The sequence below is a fragment of the Tachysurus fulvidraco genome, chromosome 15 (assembly GCF_022655615.1).
Source record: "Tachysurus fulvidraco isolate hzauxx_2018 chromosome 15, HZAU_PFXX_2.0, whole genome shotgun sequence".
NCBI lineage: Eukaryota > Metazoa > Chordata > Actinopteri > Siluriformes > Bagridae > Tachysurus > Tachysurus fulvidraco.
The window spans coordinates 21,089,091-21,112,402 of NC_062532.1; the positions used below are offsets into that span (position 1 = coordinate 21,089,091).

A 23,312-nucleotide genomic window follows, 5' to 3' on the forward strand; every position below is an offset into this window, starting at 1 on the left:
TAATGAATTTTTAGCCGAAGAGCAGCAACGGTGTGAGTTTTATCTGATGTCACTGTGCAAAAGAATCTTATGTTTTATTACATGATTTTTCTCTCTCTTTCCCCCCTGCAGGTTCCTTGGACAGCACTGAGCCTGTTTACTCCATGAAGACTCAGACAAATAAAGAGGCTTCACCCGAAACGCCAAAATCGCCGGACAAACAGTTTGCAGGTTCGTTTTCTGCAATAATTGTTTTTATTATACACAAACGTGTTTTTGATCGTTTAAAAAAAAAAAAACAGACCCGTTTATAATCCCGTCGAGACTAAACTCATGACCATGTGAAACGTGTCACCGACAGGACAAAAGCTGTTCCGACGCTCCACGGCGGGTTCGGAGTCGTGCAGCGAGACCAGCTCGGTCTGCCACCTCGACGAGTCTCTAAAGGAGGCGGAAGTTCCTCAGTCGCTCTCGGGAAAGTCCGAGACTCCTCTGGAGCTAGCCCCGGAAACGGTTGCGTCAGATCAGCGCGTTCCCGAGGGCCAGACGGAGTCCGACACGCTCAGATAGAACCATCGAACTTGTCAGAGACTCCAAAGCGGCTGTACACTGTGAAGTGCGCAACCTCCATGCCTTGATCGAGTCCGATCAGGGCTGCATTCCAATACTGTTTATAACACTTACTCGTCCACTTCCCCGTTCCTCTCTCCTGGCACTAGTTCCTTCCCTTTACGATCTGGAACGAAGTGGGTTAAACTGTAGACGTCAAGGAGAAACCAAACATCCAAAAAGCGTTGCGTCGGTAGATGGTCTGATCCGGTTTCCTTTCACAGGAGCAATAAAATACATAACGGCATTACGGTTACCTGAAAGGAACCCGTCCCGTTACGGCCGTACGGCGGGGAAGACGACGAGTGCGCGTTAGAACGGTATTGGAACGCAGGACAGGAAATAAAAGCTTTGTTCTAGAAGAGCGACGAATAGAACAACCGGAATATTTCATCAGTGCGCATCGTCTCTCTCACACCCAATTTACACACTGTTCTATTAATAACCGTCCGTTTCTGTGATTTGGTGAATATTCACCGTTGTGATTGTGCGCACTGCCACGTACCGTCGTATATTTTGTTTAGATATATATATATATATATAATGTAAATGAAATCTCGAGCGAATAAAAAATAAATAAATAAATATATATAAAAATATATATATATATATATATATATATATATATATATATATACATATATATATATATACGATGCTACGTGGCAGCGCACGTCCACTGTAGATGGTGGGTTTAGAAGTTAATACTATAGAAGTTTCTCTATATTAGTTTTTGGCTCTTTTTTTTTTTTTTTGTTTTTCCTTCTTCCAAGCAGCAGTTCAGCCAGAACCGATATGTACTCAGTATCCCTTGTCCCAACAAACACAGTTAATACATTCTAAATGTATCTTGTCATTTATAACACTATGGTACAAGAGGAATAAAACACTTTGTCTAGATTTGGGGTATAAAGGACATTTTGTCCCTGAACTGCTGCCTTAAAGGCTTGTATGGTTTTTCTTTGGAGTTTTTATTTTATTTTTTTATTTTTTTTGATTACTAAAAGTAAAGTTGAATATAATGCTTTTAATAATCCGCTTAAAGCCTTATCGCACTTGTTTGTACAGATAATTTAATCAGAATTATCTTTATTTATTCTACCTATCGATAAAACCGTTTCGAACTCCGTGTCAGAATTTTTAACGTCCAATCCGTCGCGAGGTTCCGAGGAGCCGCTGTCGCTTTTTTTTTTTTTTTTTTGCACTCGCCCGTTACTGAAGAACTTTTTTGAAGGGATTTTTTATTTTCCCGTAAAATTCCGGGAAATTTACCGTCCGTCTTAATGTTTACTGTAAAATGGCTCGAAGGTTTGCGATCGCGTGATTTATTTTCCTGTGCCATCAAAGCCACAAAGCCACTGATGAAGTCGTTCCCTTCACTCGGCTCGTAACGTCCGACCCTTTTCTTCACGCTCACTAATAAGAGCATCTAAATATCATATGAAGTACGAACACATGAATTAACATTTTCACCAATCATATTTCACCGATAGATAAAAGATCAAACCTAGAGATTTTTCACACTTATTCGTCGATGATTAATGTAAATTAGTATAGCGGTTTCTTGAAGGCTAATGTACTGTAAATGAAGACTGGATTATCTTTCAAAGCAGCTACACTGTCTTAATTTGGTGCAATAAATATCCTGGTAGTTTGTTTGTTTGTTTGTTTTTTCCTTTTTGTGGCAGAACAAATTAAGAGCAGATTAAATTAGTTTTTATAATCACATAAGCTTTTCCAAGAGTCTGTATATTATAATAAAAATGATGATGCCAAGCAAAACCTGTCACCTCGTTATTTTCTGTCTTTAGCCTTTGCACTAATACGAGCACATCACATTTTTTATTCCGCTTTGGGTTTATTTGGGTTAGCGTTCCGTGCTAAACGTGATTAGTTCATGCTAAGTGTAACTTGGTGCTTGGTTTCGAATCGGTATTTATTTTTGAATACTTTTACTGACGTAGCTTCGGGTAACGTTTACGCTCCTGATACCTCGTTTGTACTTTCGTTGTGATTTCACACGGTAAATGTATTAATGGCTAGCTACAATGTTAGCTTTCGAACAGTTTCAAACCTCCTGTTTGAAGAGTTTCAGTCAGGTTTCAGGTCCCATCATAGCACAGAAACTGCACTTGTGAAAGTTACAAATGACTTGTTCGTAGCTTCGGACCAAGTCCTTATTACAGTAGTTCTACTTGACCTTAGTGCTGCATTCGACACTATAGATCACAACATTCTCCTAGATCGCTTACAACATCACAGAGGTATTCATGGACAGGATTTAAGTCGGTTTAGATCCTACCTGTCTGATCTATACCATTTTGTAGAATTAAATGAAGAATCCTCCAGTTGATTGACGGTTAATTATGGGGTCCCTCAAGGATCGGTTCTAGGACCTCTGAGAAAATAATATTGAGAAAATATACATGCTTCCTTTGGGAAACATTATTAGAAGACTTGGGATTAGTTTCCACTGTTATGCTGACGACACACGGTTATATATCTCATCAAAAACCAGATGAAATAGCTAAATTGAGTGCGTTAAAGAGATAAACATTGAATAGACAGAGATGTAATCAAAAATACAGTGCACAGAAGCTCTCACACTTCCACTTCCATTTAGATGGATGTACTGTTACTACTAGCTCAACAGTGAAAGAACTGAGTGTTATATTAGACAGCAACTTGTCTTTACAATCATATCGCCCATATTAGCTTAGCCAAGCTAAGAAACATTCTGTCTGTATCTGATGCAGACAAGCTGGTTCATGCATTCATGACCTCTAGACCTCTGGACTATTGTAATGCATTACTAGGTGGTTGCAGGGCCGGTTCTAGACAGGCACATGGGGGGGGGGGCAGTCAGAAATGTGAAGGGGGCATCATGTGTACACATCATGCTCGAGCACTGTTTTTTTTCCCTGTGCTCAACGTCTTGAATCATTTGCATACGGACGTTGATCGGATGTTTACCGAGGGCTCAGGGGAGGAATGTGTGTGTGTGTGTGTGTGTGTGTGTGTGTGTGTGTGTGTGTGTGTGTGTGTGTGTGTCTGTGCGTGCGCTGCAGCCTGTGAATGAATACACACAGCGGAGGGACAGAGACATGAGGGAAATCTAATACCGTATTGTGTGTAGTGTCCCTTTTTCGGCGGATTTTCAGCTACCGCAGATCATTTTCTCAACTTGTAATATATTCATTTTGTGAGTAAATTAACATGTGCTTTCTCAACATTTCAAATTTTTTATTCGAGGGGGCAAAACACTTATTTGAGGGGGCGCTGCTCCTGCGTAGAGCCGGCCCTGGGTGGTTGTTCTGCATCTTTAATAAATAGGCTACAGTTAGTAAAAATGCAGCTGCCAGAGTTCTCTCTAGGGCAAGAAAATATGATCATATAACCCCAATTTTATCAACTCCACACTGGCCACTTAAGTTTAGAATCGATTACAAACTGCTGCTACTTAAGTACAAGGCTCTTAATAGTTTAGCTCCCATGTATCTAACTAGTCTTCTAACACGTTACAATCCTTTGTTTTGTCTTGTATTGTCTGTTTTGTCTTGTCTTGTATTGTCTGTTTTGTCTTGTATTGTCTGTTTTGTCTTGTATTGTCTGTTTTGTCTTGTCTTGTATTGTCTGTTTTGTCTTGTATTGTCTGTTTTGTCTTGTCTTATATAGTCTGTTTTGTCTTGTGTAGTCGTTTTTGTTTTGTATAGTCTGTTTTGTCTTGTCTTGTATTGTCTTTTTTGTATTGTATAGTCTGTTTTGTCTTGTCTTGTATTGTCTGTTTTGTCTTGTCTTATATAATCTGTTTTGTCTTGTATTGTCTGTTTTGTCTTATATAGTCTGTTTTGTCTTGTCTCGTATTGTCTTATCATATATAATCTGCTTTGTCTTGTATTGTCTGTCTTGTCTTGTATTGTCTGTTTTGTCTTGTCTTATATAGTCGGTTTTGTCTTGTATAGTCTTGTCTTGTATTGTCTGTTTTGTCTTGTCTTGCATTGTTTTGTTTTGTTTTGTCTTGTATAGTCTGTTTTGTTATTGTATTGTCTGTTTTGTTATTGTATTGTCTGTTTTGTCTTGTATTGTCTGTTTTGTCTTGTATTGTCTGTTTTGTTATTGTATTGTCTGTTTTGTCTTGTATTGTCTGTTTTGTCTTGTCTTGCATTGTCTGTTTTGTTTTGTCTTATATAGTCTGTTTTGTCTTGTATAGTCTGTTTTGTTATTGTATTGTCTGTTTTGTTTTGTCTTATATAGTCTGTTTTGTTATTGTATTGTCTGTTTTGTCTTGTATTGTCTGTTTTGTTTTGTCTGATTCCGATTCTAATTCTGGTTCTGATAATGCTACAGCATACAAAGTCATTCTAGACAACTGACAACCGTTACAGCGTAACAGCAAGGTTATGAGTGTATAATATTCAGGTGTTAACATACTTCTGGCCATGAAGTATATGCAAAAAAGAGATAAGAAAACTTTACATGAGATGAAATTTTATTTAATAAAATCTGAATATGTTGCTATAAAATTTACGCACGAAAGGGTTAAATCACGATCCTGCAGATGTCCTTTTTTGTCCCAGATGTGTACATCCACAGCTAAAGGACTCAATTACCCAGAATGCTATTGCACGTCGGCTGTAGATGACGTCATCACATATACACACACGAGGACTCGTCCGGAGCTGCTGCTGAGTCGAGGCTCCTTTTTTTTCCTCCTTCTGGCGCGTGAAGCCTGACCGGCGGTTTTAGTTCAGTGTAACGGGGTCTGTATATAATAAGGAGACGTTTTACCGGGGGTGACTTTAATAACGGAGATTTCAACCGAACGAAGATATCTTTGTCTTCCTTCGTCAAAACACACACACATATATATAAAAGTCTACATATTTACGTTAAAGACGAACAGTTTCGGTCCCGCGCGAGCCAATGGAGCCAGCGCGAGACGCTGCCCCGGATTCGTGGGAACAGGAGGATGAGGGCAGCGAGGCCCCGGTCAGCGCGCACACCGGCCTCAACGACTCCTTTAGCGGCCTCAACGTCAACGCCAAGCCCTTCATCCCGAACGTCAACGCGGCCGAGTTTGTCCCCGGCTTCCTCCAGAAAGCGCCGGCGGAAACCATCGCCCCTGTAACCGGTAAACTTTACCACAGATCACGTTTAGCTCGCTAAGCTACTTGTACATTTTTTTGTCCCGCCTGTTAGCTCTCTGAGCTAGGCTAGGCTAGGCTACACTATGCTAAGCTACACTAGGCTAGACTAGACTACGCTACACTATGCTAAGCTAGGCTACACTAAGCGAGGCTACACTATGCTAAGCCTGGCTACACTATGCTAAGCTAGGCTACACTATGCTAAGCTAATCTACATTAAGGTGAATGAGAACAGTTTAAAGTTCTCTCACCTGGTGAATTGCTAAGCTAACCGCACTGCCTTAGCAAGAATGCTACTTTTTTCTCAGGGGTTGTTAAATACAAACAAACATCTTGATTTAGGTTTTTTTTGTTTAATTTTTAACATATTTACAAGTGCAAACGCAAATCACCACACGTGTTGAAGTCAGCTAACTAGCTAGCGGTTCTTTACACACCAAGAGTTTTTAAAAAATAAAAAAAAGACCCGGAGCTTCAATGCACCACAAGGTGTGTGTGTGTGTGTGTGTGTGTGTGTGTGTGTGGGGGGGGGGTTATATCAGCACTAACACACGTGTTCAAACCTGTCTGTATAGTTTGTATAGTAATTAGTGATCCCGGGGTGAGTTAATTAGTCAAAGAAAAAAAAAAGTCCTCCCTATTGGACAGAAACGGCACTACAAAGGCTGTGGGTGCCATTACTTTTGCCTCTAGTTATATATCGAGTTTAAATCCGGATTAAAGAGCGAGCTGAGATTAATTAATAATACTGGTCACGTGAGTGGTTTCTGTAGACTGGTGGGACAGAATATACAGCAGGCTACAGTAAAGCTATAAAGAGTGAGTGTGAGTGTGAGTGAGTGTGTGTCACTGCTGTGTGTGTGGAGTTTTCTCCATTTCAGTGACGTGACGTACGGCTAAGTACGGTGACCCATACTCAGAATTCGTTCTCTGCATTTAACCCATCCAAAGTGCACACACACAGCAGTGAACACACATACACACACCGTGAACACACACCCAGAGCAGTGAGCAGCCATTTATGCTGCGGCGCCTGGGGAGCAGTTGGGGGTTCGGTGCCTTGCTCAAGGGCACCTCAGTCGTGGCCGGCCCGAGACTCGAACGCACAACCTTAGGATTATGAGTCAGACTCTCTAACCATTAGACCCAGCTCATTATTTTGATTGACTCGTGCCCTATTCGGATAGGATTAGTTCACCACAGTGATGTCTGTGACATAATACATTGTTTTCTCAGTGCATTCAGAATCAGAATGATCTTTATTGCCAAGTATGTTTTCACATACGAGGTACAGACGACGTACGGAGAGTGGGGAGACTTGTGCCGATGGTTCGCTCAGCAGTCCGGACTACCCTCTGTAGTCTTCTGAGGTCGGATTGGGTGGCTGAGCTGAACCAAACAGTCACTGAAGTGCAGAGGATGGATTTGATGATTGCAGTGTAGAAGTATTTCAGAAGATCCTGTGGCAGGTTGAACTTCCTCTGCTGGTGAAGGAAGTACAACCTCTGCTGAGCCTTTTTCACAATGGAGTCAATGTGAACGTCCCACTTGAGGTCCTGGGAGATTGTGGTTCCCAGGAATCTGAATGACTCCACTGCTGTAACCATGCTGTAGATGATGGTGAGTGGGGGGAGGAGCAGGGGGTTTCTTCTGAAGTCCATAATCATCTCCGCTATTTTGTGTGTGTTCAGCTAGAGGTTGTTAAGACTGCACCAGACAGCCAGCCGTTCAACCTCCAACCTCCGTTCAGGCAGCTACAATACAACAGCATCCATTTTTTTAGTTGTGTGTTTCAGGCTTTGTTTAACATCCGGGATATGAGAGAAATACGGAAAGTTGTAGCCATTCAGACATTTTCCAGTAAGCGGTGACTTTCTGTGTAGCAAATCGTCGGTGCGTGTATGAGCTGAACGGTGAGTTTGAAGAGAAACCGTGTTTTTGTAGCGTATGGCGGAGATAAATACCGAAATGTCCGTCGTGGACAGAAATAAAGTCAGAGGAGCTTCTGTAAAGTAGGTTGTAATCACGTCCAAATAAGGGTCAAATCTACGCTCATGTTACAAGCTTTATTCCTGAAAAATGTATCTCAACTCCACCTCAATCTTGATTAGGTTGGTGTGTGAGTGAGTGTGTGTCAGTCAGTGTGTGAGTGTGTGTCAGTCAGTGTGTGAGTGTGTGTCAGTCAGTGTGTGAGTGTGTGTCAGTCAGTGTGTGAGTGAGTGTGTGTCAGTCAGTGTGTGAGTGAGTGTGTGTCAGTCAGTGTGTGAGTGAGTGTGTGTCAGTCAGTGTGTGAGTGAGTGTGTGTCAGTCAGTGTGTGAGTGAGTGTGTGTCAGTCAGTGTGTGAGTGAGTGTGTGTCAGTCAGTGTGTGAGTGTGTGTCAGTCAGTGTGTGAGTGAGTGTGTGTCAGTCAGTGTGTGAGTGAGTGTGTGTCAGTCAGTGTGTGAGTGAGTGTGTGTCAGTCAGTGTGTGAGTGAGTGTGTGTCAGTCAGTGTGTGAGTGAGTGTGTGTCAGTCAGTGTGTGAGTGAGTGTGTGTCAGTCAGTGTGTGAGTGAGTGTGTGTCAGTCAGTGTGTGAGTGAGTGTGTGTCAGTCAGTGTGTGAGTGAGTGTGTGTCAGTCAGTGTGTGAGTGAGTGTGTGTCAGTCAGTGTGTGAGTGAGTGTGTGTCAGTCAGTGTGTGAGTGAGTGTGTGTCAGTCAGTGTGTGAGTGAGTGTGTGTCAGTCAGTGTGTGAGTGAGTGTGTGTCAGTCAGTGTGTGAGTGTGTGTGTGTCAGTCAGTGTGTGAGTGTGTGTGTGTCAGTCAGTGTGTGAGTGTGTGTGTGTCAGTCAGTGTGTGAGTGTGTGTGTGTCAGTCAGTGTGTGAGTGTGTGTGTGTCAGTCAGTGTGTGAGTGTGTGTGTGTCAGTCAGTGTGTGAGTGTGTGTGTGTCAGTCAGTGTGTGAGTGTGTGTGTGTCAGTCAGTGTGTGAGTGTGTGTGTGTCAGTCAGTGTGTGAGTGTGTGTGTGTCAGTCAGTGTGTGAGTGTGTGTGTGTCAGTCAGTGTGTGAGTGTGTGTGTGTCAGTCAGTGTGTGAGTGTGTGTGTGTCAGTCAGTGTGTGAGTGTGTGTGTGTCAGTCAGTGTGTGAGTGTGTGTGTGTCAGTCAGTGTGTGAGTGTGTGTGTGTCAGTCAGTGTGTGAGTGTGTGTGTGTCAGTCAGTGTGTGAGTGTGTGTGTGTCAGTCAGTGTGTGAGTGTGTGTGTGTCAGTCAGTGTGTGAGTGTGTGTGTGTCAGTCAGTGTGTGAGTGTGTGTGTGTCAGTCAGTGTGTGAGTGTGTGTGTGTCAGTCAGTGTGTGAGTGTGTGTGTGTCAGTCAGTGTGTGAGTGTGTGTGTGTCAGTCAGTGTGTGAGTGTGTGTGTGTCAGTCAGTGTGTGAGTGTGTGTGTGTCAGTCAGTGTGTGAGTGTGTGTGTGTCAGTCAGTGTGTGAGTGTGTGTGTGTCAGTCAGTGTGTGAGTGTGTGTGTGTCAGTCAGTGTGTGAGTGTGTGTGTGTCAGTCAGTGTGTGAGTGTGTGTGTGTCAGTCAGTGTGTGAGTGTGTGTGTGTCAGTCAGTGTGTGAGTGTGAGTGTGTCAGTCAGTGTGTGAGTGTGTCAGTCAGTGTGTGAGTGTGTCAGTCAGTGTGTGTGTGTGTCAGTCAGTGTGTGAGTGTGTCAGTCAGTGTGTGAGTGTGTGTGTGTCAGTCAGTGTGTGAGTGTGTGTGTGTCAGTCAGTGTGTGAGTGTGTGTGTGTCAGTCAGTGTGTGAGTGCGTGCGTGTGTGTCAGTCAGTGTGTGAGTGCGTGCGCGTGTGTCAGTCAGTGTGTGAGTGCGTGCGCGTGTCAGTCAGTGTGTGCGCGCGTGTATATGTCAGTCAGTGAGTGTGTGTGTGTGTGTGTCATTCAGTCAGTGTGTGTGTGTGTGTTTTAGGACCAGTCCGTGTCACTTCAGTTCATTTCTTATCCACAACGAAACAAGAATGCGTCAGTAAACAGTACACGTGGCGCAAACTGTGCCTGACCTTTAACCTTTGCCACTTTTCCGCCGTTCCAGTTAATTTAGCCTAAAACACTTTTCACTTCTTCTTTTTTTCTTTTCTTTTCAATCAAAGCTCAAAGTGACTCCATTTTGGAATTGCAGAGAAAACATGACGAGTGTTTCCCCACTACAGAAACGAAGTCGATGTGCTTTTCGGTGCTGTTTTAAAAAGCAGAAGTGGTGATTCAGTGCTTAAGGGTTTGAGCTATTTATCGGATGGTTCCAGGTTGAAATCTCAGCGCTGACAAAAAACAACTTGTAAGCCTTTAATCCTGGGTGTTGGTGTTGATGAGAGGCCTCTGCGTGCGCTGCGAGCGACGTGTTGTAACTGCGGAGGTTTTGCTTGCTGGATCCTTATCGTGGTATCTGGAGGAACTTTCATCAAGCCTCCAAGTTAATCGTTACAAATACGGCAAATACGGCTAATTCATTCTGATTCTTTGAGGTCCGTTCATCTTTGCTGTGAAATGTTACAGCGCAAACTTCAGGAATGGAGCGCCAAATCCTCGCTGACTTTACCTTTAGTGAAATATTGCAGACTTTAGAGTAGGGCTGGGCGACAAACCGATAACGATATGTATCGCGATGATCGATCATGTGATCGATATCGACAAAAAATTTGTTGTTCGATATTTTTTATTCTTCGGCGGAAGAAAACAGGTGAGAAGCAAGTTTGGTTGCATTAATAAAGCCACTCGCTCTCTGGTAACCTAGCAACGTAGGGAGTGACACGCTAACAGCCAATCATTTAGCAGTGTCACGTTTGCTTGCGTCATATCGTCGTCTCGTGCCGGTCTGCTGGATTCCTTTTCAGTAACCGGCGACCGATGAGCAGGAAATGAGCCGCAGCGAGCGAGGAAATTGTAAATAAAAGAGGAAACGTCAGCACGCCGGTACGGCGATTTCTCTATGTTTATATTTAACACTTTGCACTATTTTATTACACTTCATTAAGCATTTCTTACATTTTCTGTCATTTCGCACCTTAAATGTTAAGAGATAATAGTTAAGTGTTCATTGTGACTTTAGACTCATGTTTACATTATAATTATTGGAGGTTTCCTGCTTGGTGACGTTTCTGTCTTAATAACTGAGGGGATTCTGATCAGAGGAAGGTGAAGTTTAAAATAAAAAGGTTTAAATCTAATATATTTTTCTCCTCGTCCTTATTTTAAATGGGTCATAAGCAATATCGATAATTATCGATATCGACCGATATGAAACACTGATATCGTGATGCTTTTTTTTTTAGCCATATCGCCCAGCCCTATTTTAGTCACCAATTCAGTTGATGATGTTTTTTGTCTGTGTAATGAACATCTCTCTTTTTCTTCTCACAGTTCCTGAGAAAAATGGCCGTATCGAGGTTTCAGTACCGGCTGGTAAGTGACACTTTTTTTTAACTTAAGGTTGTGTGACTTTTATATAAACTTTATGTGGGTGGTGATTAAACCTGCGAGAATATTTCTGTTTACGTCGTCTTCAGGCCTTTAATCCTTCACGTTCACAGTGTAGCTTATTGCGGCGTCGCCGGCGTGTGTGTAATAATTCGCCGCTCGCCGGCCTCAGTTGCTCTTCAGTGCACTGGCATTTCACCGAATCTTCACATATGCGTTTGTCTGTAAACCCGGCGCCTGATCTGTTGAGCGTGTAAACAGAAAAGTGTGTATAGTGTGTATACGTAGTGTGTGTGTGGCTCTGACCCGTGTGTGTCTTGTTTGTTGTGGCAGCAGCTCCGCCTCTAGAGAACGGCTCCGGAGACGCAGAGACGGCAGCCGAGGACGAGAGCTGGGAGCAGAAAGGCGGAGAGGAAGACTCTCTCCAGGAAGAAGGAATGGAGGAGGACGAAGAAGCGCCGACGCCAAAAGTGACTCCCGTTCAGCCCGACGCGCCCAAGAAGGAGCACGTCAACGTGGTGTTCATCGGCCATGTCGGTGAGTACGGTTAGGAATTCATACGTGATCGTAAGGACCGTGCGGTTGTAGGGAAATTATATCTGGTCTGTTCATCATTTTCATGTCCTGAAGTAGTGTTTTATTCCTTTTGTACCGCCGCATTGATAGATAATACGATTAGAAGAAGGTAAGCGAGAGAGCTTCAGTGCCAGACGAGTGAAGATTTGTTGTCTCATAAACAGAACGTGAACAGGTTTGTTGTCTCGCGGTGCTGATGCGGGGTTACGACCGACACGTGAGCTGCGCTTGATGCGAGATGTGATATGTTGTGCTGGAGATTTGACTAATTAGATATTCGTTTATTATAATATAATTCCCGACGTCAGGGGCTTGATTTGTCGCCGTTACGACGTAAATCTAATAATCTAACCGATATCGTGGCTTTAGTGTGTCGTGTCGTGCCTGTCGGTTATGTAGAGGAAATAAATTCCTTGGAGACTTTCTACGAGCTTCTGTAAAAGAGAAACTATCTCACGGAGTCCTGAAGGTTTTTCGGCGTTCATCGGCGTTCGTGTAACGGAAACACGTCGACTTGGTGACGCGACTTTGGAATAATCTTTTGTGCGAAAGACCTGGAGAGAAAATAAAGTAAGGCCTTGGACGCAGATAAGAGAACAAAGGTCAGCGCTAACCATCTCGTTGGGTTTGTGAGAGAACTCCTGTTTACATCGCACGCGTCTGTAAAGCGTCGGTTTGTGTCGTTCAGTGATGTTTGGAGATCGCGTTGTGTTTTTATGTGACACACGGGGAAAGTCGTTAAGATGTGTAGTGGGGGTAGTGTGGCCCAGACCGAGGTGGGTAGAGTTTGTGTTGCTGCACAGAGTCATAATAAGGGCTGGAAGATGATGGACAAGAGAAGAGTCTCTCTCTCTCTCTCTCTCTCTCTCTCTCTCTCTCTCTCTGTGTGTGTTTCTGTCTCTCTCTTTCTCTCTTTCTTTCTCTCTCTCTGTCTCTTTCTCTGCCTCTCTCTCTTTCTCTCTCTGTCTCTTTCTCTGCCTCTATCTCTCTCTCTCTCTCTCTGTGTGTTTCTGTCTCTGTCTCTTTCTCTGCCTCTATCTCTGTCTCTATCTCTCGCTCTCTGTCTGTCGGTCTGTCTCTCTGTGTCTCTGTCTCTTTCTGTGTGTGTGTCTCTCTCTCACTCTCTCTCTTTGTGTGGCTCCCTCTCTCTCTCTCTCTCTCTCTCTCTCTCTCTCTCTCTCTCTCTCTCTCTCTCTCTCTCTCTCTCTCTCTCTCTCTCTCTCTCTCTGCTGTATGTAAGGAGTTATGGTGGTGCAAGGAGAAGTGACACAATAAGGAACTTATCAGTATTAAAATGGACGTATTTGCTTAACAAAACTGCCTAAAGCTGTGACTGAATACAAAAAGGGAGATGAGTTAAAGGAAGTGGGTGGAGAGATAAAACAGGGGGAGAGGGTAAAGGAGGGACAGACAAATGAAAGATGGAGGAAGGAACGGAGATGAATAAACGAGTAGAATATATATATGGTGAATTTAGGTCTTTAAGATACAACTGTGCAAATTTTCTGTAAATATTTATTTATTTACTTATTTTTCTTGTGTATGTATGTGTTTGTATTTTAACCTAAAGTGGGCGTGGTTTAAACATGAGACTTTATTATTGTTTATTTTGTAATGAAATGTGAGCCCTAGTGCCATGATGAGGTGTAACATTAACGTTGCGATTAGTTTTCTGAGACCTCTTTGATATGGAAATTTTGTTTATTAATAAAAATAGTTTATTAGTACAAAAAAATAGATGGTTGCAAACTGAATCAGACTGCAATTAAATTTTTTTTTGTATTTCATTATAAATTATAACGATTAATCGATTAATTGATTTTTTTATAGGATTATTTGATATTATTTGATATTATTATTATTATTATTGTTATTATTAATACATTGGTATAAAATATTGTTTTATGTACAGATTGTATTAGTTTGAGACTCTTGCCCAGTTGCCCTGTGAACCTTTCTGCAAGCAAACAAAACAAACCCCCGAACCCCTTTTTATTAATCAGTTTCACACCTTATTTGTTCAGTTGTTCTTTTAATTACCCCTGTAATGCCCTCAGGCGACTTGTCGCAGCTTTTTGTGCTTTACAGACGGTGTTTATTATTGCATACACACGCTGTTTAAAAAAACATGCTGTTACTTCGGCTTCGTTCTCATCTGTTTCTCAACTTCGTTACTTCCAGATGCAGGAAAGTCGACCATCGGCGGACAGATCATGTGAGTGGCTGCTCTGTTATTATCTTTTCTTTATTATCTTCTTTTCTGAGATCTGAGTTAGTTCTTCTATGGAACTTTGCAGCTGACCGGCCTTCAGGTTTACATTAAATTTTACACCCACCCGATCGTGAGCTTGACATATTTTGGATCAGATTGTGTTCGGAGCGGGAAAGCTGAAAGAATCCTTTAGGCACCGTTCACACTGCAGGTAAAAGTGGCCCAAATCCGATTTTTTTGGGGGTCAAGTGACCAGGCCCGACTTCTTCAGGACTAGTGTGAACACACGAATCTCAAATCACTTCCATATGTGGTCCTGAATCAGACCCAAATCTGATTAATTCCGATGTGGCCGCAGTGTGAACACCCAAGGCGGATTTGATGCGACTTTTACGTCAATCTACATCGACTTTTGTCACAATTATGTGACACAAATGTGACTGGTAACGCGTGTGTGTGTTGAGTGTTATATAAAGTGGTTATGTGAACCAGCTCATAATGTTTGCATTGAATACATCACATTATAGCATTACATGATATGTTTGCTTGCACCAGATGATACGATACTTCCTCCATAACCCGACAACTTTTTAGCGCGCCGGCGTGCCGCGTGTGACGTCATCGTTATTGTTCGTTTGCGCATGCGAGTCAGTTCGAAACAGAAAACAGTTCACACCGGTATCTGATATAGGCCATATTTTAAAAGGTAATGTGATCTGAGCAAAATATCCGAATTGAGCATTAAGACTTGCGGTGTGAACGTGGCCTTAGATCATTTTGTTCCTGAAAAGGTTCCTGAAGTGTAAATGTTTATCAATGTTCTTTCTTTAAAGGTGGGGTCTCCGTTGTTTGAAAGCCGATGTTGACATTTGAAATCACCAAAACAAACACGCCCCTAACCCAAACGGGTCCCACCCCTGTATCGATAGCTCCGCCCACACGTACATACGTAACCCAGGCGACTAACAGAAAGAAACGTGTCTTTATCATAGCTGAAGGGAAGAACAACACGATTGTAGATAAACAAACAAGCAAAAATGCCACACAAGCATAATGATGTAAAGGACAAAGGCATATATTAGTTCTGTGTAACAAAGCAAAACCAACGTTACTCACCTATCGAGAAGGAAAAAAGCGCCTCGGCGTCTTAAGTAAAGTCGGCCACATATTCACAGGTCGGAGTTTCCCGAGTCGATAACTCCTGAGCTAAACGCTGTTACTACACAAAACGCGGTTGTAGCTGCCTCTCTACATTACTACGATAGAAAAGAGGTGTTATTTGTGTAGTAACAGCGTTTAGCTCAGGAGTTATTGACTCGGGAAACTCCAACCTGTGAATATGTGGCCAACTTCCTGCTCCTTCAGTTCTCTCCAGCGCTGGAAAGCTGATCCTATATTAACACGTCCTACTTCTTGTCCTTATCGTAAGTCTTTCTTCTCTTTCTTTCTTTGTTTTTATCCTCCATGTCGATGTTAAAACCGCTTTCTGCTAACGTCACACACGCGCGCCGAACACTCTCTCCGCCCATACTGACAAGCCCCGCCCCTTTCTGCTCATCTGCTACACGTTCGTTTTGTTTGTCCACCTGACTCAGTTTTCTGAAGCGTTTCTCAAACGACGGAGACCGCACCTTTAAGTTTCTGCTTGGGTGTTTATTTCTCAGTGGACAGCAGGCGGCGCTGTTCGACAGTACGATTTCACAAGCAGGTTAAACGCATCTTTAGGGAGTTGTGTGTGTTTTCTTGGATGTTTTTTTTTTTTTGTGCGTGTGTGTGTGGATCCTTTCCTTGGAACATTTCTCAAGATGTTTTGCTCAGTGTTTTATTTCTACCTCACAGGTATTTAACAGGCATGGTGGAGAAGCGAACTCTGGAGAAATACGAAAGGGAGGCTAAGGAGAAGAACAGGGAAACCTGGTAAAGTAAATTATGTGGTGTAAGGAGTAACACACCGTGGGGTTTACGCTTCTAATAAAATAATCAATGTTCCCACTTAATGCTCTGAATGTACGTCCTTAGGTACCTCTCTTGGGCTCTTGATACCAATCAGGAGGAGAGAGATAAGGGCAAAACCGTGGAGGTGGGCCGTGCGTATTTTGAGACGGAGAAGAAGCACTTCACCATCCTGGACGCGCCGGGACACAAGAGCTTTGTCCCCAACATGATCGGGGGTGCGTCTCAAGCCGATCTGGCCGTGCTGGTGAGTCGTGACGTGACGAAGGAGCAGGTTTTCCTTTTTTTTTATTTTTTTTTAGGAATATTAGGCAGTAAAATTTTGTACCAAGACATTGAGTTAATATTCTGTATATATAAATAAATAAATAAATAAATCTGTAAGCTCTGTGTAAAGTTTGTAGTAGTTCAACATGGACACGAAAAACCTGTCTATCCATCACATCCACACTCCATCACCTGTCTATCCATCACATCCACGCTCCATCACCTGTCTATCCATCACATCCACGCTCCATCACCTGTCTATCCATCACATCCACGCTCCATCACCTGTCTGTCTATCCATCACATCCATGCTCCATCACCTGTCTGTCCATCCATCACATCCACGCTCCATCACCTGTCTGTCCATCCATCACATCCACGCTCCATCACCTGTCTGTCCATCCATCACATCCACGCTCCATCACCTGTCTGTCCATCCATCACATCCACGCTCCATCACCTGTCTGTCCATCCATCACATCCACGCTCCATCACCTGTCTGTCTATCCATCACATCCACGCTCCATCACCTGTCTGTCTATCCATCACATCCACGCTCCATCACCTGTCTGTCTATCCATCACATCCACGCTCCATCACCTGTCTGTCTATCCATCACATCCACGCTCCATCACCTGTCTGTCTATCCATCACATCCACGCTCCATCACCTGTCCGTCTATCCATCACATCCACGCTCCATCACCTGTCCGTCTATCCATCACATCCACGCTCCATCACCTGTCCGTCTATCCATTACATCCACACTCCATCATCTGTCAATCACCTATCCATCACATCACAGCCACGTTCTATCACCTGTCCATCATGTTCACGCTCCAATAATCTAGTAGATATTCTTAACTGAATAGTGGAGCTTAATAAAACAACGAAGGACACGAGTTCGTTAGTGTACATGGAAACGATATGTCACGACCCCTGATGGTCTCGGACACTTGACACAGCGATGTCTCTGAAATGTCCTGCAGGTGATTTCAGCACGTAAAGGCGAGTTCGAGACGGGGTTTGAAAAAGGAGGCCAGACGCGAGAGCATGCCATGCTGGCCAAAACGGCTGGAGTCAAACACCTGATCGTCCTCGTCAACAAAATGGACGACCCCACCGTGAACTGGAGCTTGGAGAGGTGGGGCAGCAGCTCGAACACGTTCTCGATAGCTCACAAACTCGTACCTTCTCCGTGAAGACGTCACCGCCGTCACGTCGATGTTAACGAAGGTTTCTCCACAGATACGAGGAGTGTAAGGAGAAACTGGTGCCGTTTCTGAAGAAGGTCGGATTCAACCCCAGAAAAGACATTCATTTCATGCCGTGTTCAGGACTGACGGGGGCCAACCTGAAGGAACCGGTCGACCACTGCTCCTGGTACACGTAAGTGTGAACGAGTTCACAAAGTCGACCGGTCCGTTTAATTCGCTCTGACATCAGCGCAGCTACAGATAACATGTTCACGTTAACACACACTTCCCTCACACCACCTTGTTCTTCTTTATCTTCCTGCGTTGCTTTTCCGTAACCAACGTCTCTGTGTGTGTTTAGAGGATTACCGTTCATTCCACACCTGGACAGTTTGCCAAATTTCACCAGATCCAGCGACGGACCAGTCAGATTACCGATCGTAGATAAATACAAGGTGAAGCTTTAATATTGGTTCCTATCTGTCTGTCTGTCTGGCTATTTATCTATCTATCTATCTATCTATCTATCTATCTATCTATCTATCTATCTATCTATCTATCTATCTATCTGTCTATTTATCTATCTATCTGTCTATTTATTTATTTATTTACTTGCCTATTTATATAATCAATTAATTAATTAGTTTGTTTGTTAATTTGTTAATTAGTTAATTAAATTTAATAAAAAAATAGCATCAATGAAAAAAACAAAAAATTAGCACTTTAACTCTGATGCATTGTGTCTGTACATTATCGTGCTATTACTGTCGAGGTTAATTTGTTAATATATAGAGATGTGTATCGATGTGTTTGTGGTACGTTTCCTGCCAGTGTTTTTGCCGATTCGGCTGTTTATAGTGAGCAGAAAGGACGAAGCTGCGCTGCTGTCGTGTTTATTAAAAGATTTTGGTCTTCTTTAGGACATGGGCACTGTGATTTTGGGCAAGTTGGAGTCCGGGTGCATCAGTAAAGCTCAGCAGCTTGTAATGATGCCCAACAGGGTAAGACGTGTCTCGTGTGAAATGAGTATTTAATAAATAATAAGTCCAGTATTAAGAAATGTTAATGAATTTCCATGGTAGTATATTAGAACCTGTGTGTGTGTATGTGTGTGTGTGTGTGTGCAGCATACTGTGGAGGTGCTGAGCCTGCTTTCCGACGACGTAGAGACGGACGACGCGGGACCAGGTGAGAATCTGAAGCTACGACTTAAAGGCATCGAGGAAGAGGAGATCCTGCCTGGCTTCATCCTGTGCACTCCAGAGAACCTGTGTCACTCGGGACGCACTTTTGACGCTCAGGTATTCCGTTCGATCGCGTAACTGATTATCGTAAAGGCACGTCAACGGCCAGAGACGTGGGCTGTGTCTCAAACGACAGAACAGACTTAAGTAAAGTAACGAGTGGATTGTTGCAGTAGAGCAAGTTTCTTCGTGGATATTGATACGATAATCCTGTTGGGATCTGAAGCTTGTTGTGTGTGTGTGTGTGCACGTGCACACATTTGGTTCATTCGTTCTTTTACTTGTTTTCAGATTGTCATCATCGAACACAAGTCCATCATCTGCCCAGGCTACAACGCCGTCCTGCACATTCACACCTGCATCGAGGAAGTGCAGATTACGGTAAATAAAAATAAAACTGCATTACCCAGAATCCTCTTTTGACTTCTTTTCGTTCTCTCTTAAATCGCGATCGCTGTATTGTCTAAGAGGCTTTTTACACCTGGTCACTTCATATGTTTTCTGTGATCAGATAGCTATCCGACGGTAAAAAGACCAGGTCTAAATGCCCTCCGACACGTTTTGGAGACGGATATAAACCCCTTCAGGAGGTGGTCTGGGACGCGTTTCAGGTGTAAATGAATGTGGTTGTTCAAGCCACGTACGTCAGCGCTATACTCCTCCCAAACGGAAATACGTCACTCGCAGGTGATCTTTCACCCAGGCGTCTCGTCGGGGCTTAAAACGTGCTGCTGCCGCCAGCGAAAACGCAGCAAACAGTAAACACTGTTTTTTTTATTAAAACAGTCATAACCAGTTTTTACATCTTTTTCGTTGTGTTCTGAAAACCACATACACCAAAGTGTGTTCCGTTTCAATTACCCCGGAAATGAGGTCAAATATATTAGCATTTTGGGCGGGAGTAGAAAGATCGGATCGATATCCGATTCGCCGAGACGCGTTTATGTGGCCCGATGTAAATGGAACAGTTTTAACAAATCAGATAGCTATCGGATCAGAGACAACACACGAAGTGACCGGGTGTAAAAAGGGCCTGAGAAACCGACACAAATTTTTTTGTTTGGCATAGAAGTTATTTACAGTTTAACAGAAAGCAAACAGCGTTGGACAAAAATAGTTATAAATAACACACACATACAAGAACACCTATGTGAGTGGAGTTGAGATAAGAGCTCGTCTTTCCCTATAAACATCAAAACCGGTTGCCAGATCTTGTAAAAATTAGCTTTCAATGCATATTTTTTAATGCATTCTTGGTCTGTTAATTAGATACTGGTGCAAATTTCAGTGATTGTGTGTGTGTGCTGTGTGTGTGCTGTGGTGTTTGCACAGGCCTTAATTTGTTTGGTAGACAAGAAGACGGCTGAGAAGAGCAAGACGCGACCTCGCTTCGTGAAACAGGACCAAGTGTGCATCGCTCGCCTCCGAACCGCAGGGACCATCTGCCTTGAGACATTCAAAGACTTCCCTCAGATGGGCCGGTTCACCCTGAGGGACGAAGGTCGGTACCATACGTATAACGTCCCCACTGTACGCTCACACAGCACTCCAGTGTAGGATGGGAAATGACGTGGCTTCAAGAGAAAACTTCGGTTAAATTTCGTATCGTACATCAGACATCGGAACAAATATGATCTTGCTAGGGCTGGGCGATAAAACGATAACGATATGTATCGCGATAGACACGTGATCGATATCAATAAAAAATGTGTTCGATAAAACGTTAGATTTTTTCATCGACGGAAGAAAACGGGTTGTGAAGCAAGTTTGGTTGCATTAACAAAGGCACTCTCTCTGGTAACCTAGCAACGAAGGGAGTGACACGCGAACAGCCAATCATGTAACAGTATCACGTCTTGTTGCGCCATATCGTCGTCTCGTGCCGGTCTGCTGGATTCCTCTTCAATAACCGACGACTGACGAGCAGGAAATGAGCCGCAGAAAAGTAAAGAGGAAAAATCAGCTACTTTTTCATGTTTCTGCAGGTTTTATATTTCACACAATGTTACTGTCGTGTATCAGGTTTATGTTTTATGTTACAGATGTATCTCAGTCTACCTCAGTTTTATTTATGTTTACAAAACACTGCACATATTTTACACACTTTAGTCACCAGAAGGTGAACAGCTAGTGAACTTCCTCGCACTAAACCTGCACTAAATTCTCAGCTTTCTCTGTTTATATTTAACACTTTGCACTATTTTATTACACTTTATTAAGCATTTCTTACATTTTTTGTCATTTCGCACCTTAAATGTTAAGAGATAATAGTTAAGTGTTCATTGTGACTTTAGACTCATGTTTACATTATAATTATTGGAGGTTTCCTGGTTGTTGACGTTTCTGTCTTAATAACTGAGGGGATTCTGATCAGAGGAAGGTGAAGTTTAAAATAAAAAGGTTTAAATCTAATATATTTTTCTCCTGGGCCTTATTGTAAATGGGTCATAAATACCAATAATTATCTATATCGATCGATATGACACACTGATATCGTGATACAGTTTTCAGCCGTATCATCCAGCCCTAGCTCTCGCTGCCTTTGACCGAGTTTAGGAGCAGTTTCGGTAACCTCTGCTGTCCTGGGATTTTTTTTTTCATTCACACCAGTCTAGGGTTTACCAAAATATAGAAATGAGGGTTAGTTCCGTGAGTAGAAACAGTTTAAATGAGAGATCAGAGTGGTTTGAGTGGACAGGATGGCGACAGGGTCACAAATAAGCTCTCTGGTGAGCTGAAAGCATTTTAGAACACAATACATGTGGTGGACTAACTAAAAAAAGCTCTTTTCTTTGTCCCTTTACGTGTCTGTGTGTGTGTGTGTGTGTCTGTGTGTCTGTGTCTGTGTGTCTGTATGTGTGCTTATTTTTGCTTTAGATTGTAACTGTGGAATTTTCCTTTTTGTGTGTCTCTTCCAGGAAAGACCATTGCCATTGGGAAAGTGTTGAAGCTTGTTGCTGAGAAAGACTGAAAAGTTCTGCGTGTGCAAGTGCGTGTGTCGTGGAGAAGCAGAACGTGGAAGCGGAGGTGGGTGTTGCTCCCGAAAGCAACACTTTTCCAGCCTTCCTGCCCTCTCGAAGAACCAGCTCACAAAAGCAAAACAACTCTTACAAGAAATTGGTTTTTAATCAAAGAAAAAAGAAATCAAGTCCACACATTTGTCAGCTTTCTCATATTGAGAGCTCAGCAGTGCCATTTTTTTATTTTTTTGGTCACCAGACTTACAGAAGATGGTTTTTGTTTATTGTTTGTTTTTTTTTTCCCACAAGATGAATACAGTGTGTGGTGAAGACACCGTTATAATAAAGACGTGGACCGGACTTCGCTTGTATAACAGTATCGTTTGATACGGTCAAGGCCGAGAAAAATAACGAAACATCAGCGTTTCGGTCGTATCGTCTCCCATCGCTTATACACACACTTTGGTTTCTCTTCTCATGCCGTTCTTGCAGAGCAGCACACGAATGTGCTCACATGTTATTAAAGCATACTTCTATAACAATAAAAATATTAAATTGGGGAAATTCTAAGATTGCATTTGCATGGACTGAGTTTTTTTTTGTTGTTGTTGTTTGTTTATAGATGTTTTATTACTGAACACGCTTGTGCGATAAGATGATGGAGGTGTTTGGTATATTGAAGTGCTCGGAGTACCTCACTGTAGCATGTGGTAGCTCAGTGGTTAAGGTGTTGGGCTACTGATTGGAAGGTCATGGGTTCGAACCCCAGGTCCACCAAGCTGCCACTGCTGGGCCCTTGAGCAGGGCCCTTAACCCTCAATTGTTCAGGTGCAAGTCACTCTGGATAAGGGTATCTGCTAAATGCTGTAAATGTAAATATGTAGCATTGCAATGCTATATAGCTATAATGCTATATAGTGTGATGTATTAATCATTTAGCGCAGAACGTTGGACTAGAACATCGTCGAGTCAGAAGAGCGTTCTTCCCAGCTATGTGTGCCACTCATGTTTATTACTATTACTAGTGTGTGGAGGTGCATTTAACACAACCATTTTCAAGATTGACTCCTCCTTTACCTTAAGGCTTTCCATTAGTTTTTGGAAAAGCATGGCTGTGGGCATGCACAAGCAGAATATAATGCCATTTTATACAATTGTGTGCTTACATACGTATGTTGTGGAAGGTTCACATACTTTTGGCTAAATTATGTATTTTAGGAGATTCTTGCTGTTTCCCATGTGGTTGAAATTGTTTTTATCAGAACTAATCGACTCTTAATTCGGACTTTCATGGTGAGTCTTTTAGGTGACCGTTGAGAGTCGACTCCATATGTAGACCGAATCTTTTTTGTTGTTGTTGTTAAAAGGTGTAAGATTTCATGAAATCATTTCACCCATAGTTAGTCAAAGGATAGCAGTCATCAACAATCAAATCTCAAAATTTATTTATTGTTAACTTTATCGTTTGTGAAAAGAAAAAAAAAAAAAAAGCCCTAAAAGAGTCGACTCCTTATTTATTTATTTATTTATTTATTTTGTTTGTTTGTTTGTTTGTTCGGACCAAAATTTCTGGGTAAGTCTAACGTAAAATATCTGCGAATAATAGTTTTGAAGTTTAACTAATACAAAATTAATTCTTATGAGCGACTCTCTTTTGCCTGTCAAAGAATAAAAAGTCCAGTATTTGATAGCCGACCCCGGTAACCGTTTGTTCAGCAATGTCACTGATCC

At 42.6% G+C, this 23,312-nt stretch overlaps 2 protein-coding genes across 7 annotated transcripts in view; both read left to right on the forward strand.

Moving 5' to 3' along the window:
* Window positions 1–2,370, forward strand: part of pdxdc1 (pyridoxal-dependent decarboxylase domain containing 1) — a 23,941-nt gene extending 21,571 nt beyond the window's left edge. For all 5 annotated transcript variants that reach the window (XM_027135678.2, XM_047801028.1, XM_047801029.1 and 2 more), the window contains 2 exons: window positions 112–210; window positions 341–2,370. In XM_027135678.2, coding sequence (XP_026991479.2) covers window positions 112–210; window positions 341–549 — 308 coding nt within the window. In that variant the 3' untranslated portion in view covers window positions 550–2,370. The remainder of the gene's footprint in view (window positions 1–111; window positions 211–340) is intronic.
* Window positions 2,371–5,185: 2,815 nt separating this feature from the next.
* Window positions 5,186–22,156, forward strand: gspt1l (G1 to S phase transition 1, like). 2 transcript variants are annotated; one of them, XM_027135342.2, is made up of 14 exons: window positions 5,186–5,719; window positions 11,118–11,159; window positions 11,508–11,711; window positions 13,932–13,965; window positions 15,802–15,879; window positions 15,982–16,162; window positions 17,171–17,325; window positions 17,430–17,570; window positions 17,739–17,832; window positions 18,298–18,378; window positions 18,505–18,678; window positions 18,913–19,002; window positions 19,954–20,122; window positions 21,540–22,156. In XM_027135342.2, the coding sequence occupies exons 1-14, from the start codon at window positions 5,512–5,514 to the stop codon at window positions 21,590–21,592; spliced, it is 1,704 nt and encodes a 567-aa protein (XP_026991143.1). In that variant the 5' UTR covers window positions 5,186–5,511; the 3' UTR covers window positions 21,593–22,156. The 2 variants fall into 2 exon arrangements, with proteins under 2 accessions (XP_026991143.1, XP_026991153.1); XM_027135352.2 differs by having other exon boundaries at window positions 11,511–11,711.
* The last annotated feature ends 1,156 nt before the right edge of the window (window positions 22,157–23,312 follow it).

Bases quoted from the DNA above. Each gene is read 5' to 3' on its own strand.
- gspt1l (XM_027135342.2), top strand. From the start codon at position 5,512: ATGGAGCCAGCGCGAGACGCTGCCCCGGATTCGTGGGAACAGGAGGAT. The intron at 11,160-11,507 runs GTAAGTGACACT...TTGTTGTGGCAG, and splicing joins CGAGGTTTCAGTACCGGCTG to CAGCTCCGCCTCTAGAGAAC. The intron at 13,966-15,801 runs GTGAGTGGCTGC...TCTACCTCACAG, and splicing joins ACCATCGGCGGACAGATCAT to GTATTTAACAGGCATGGTGG.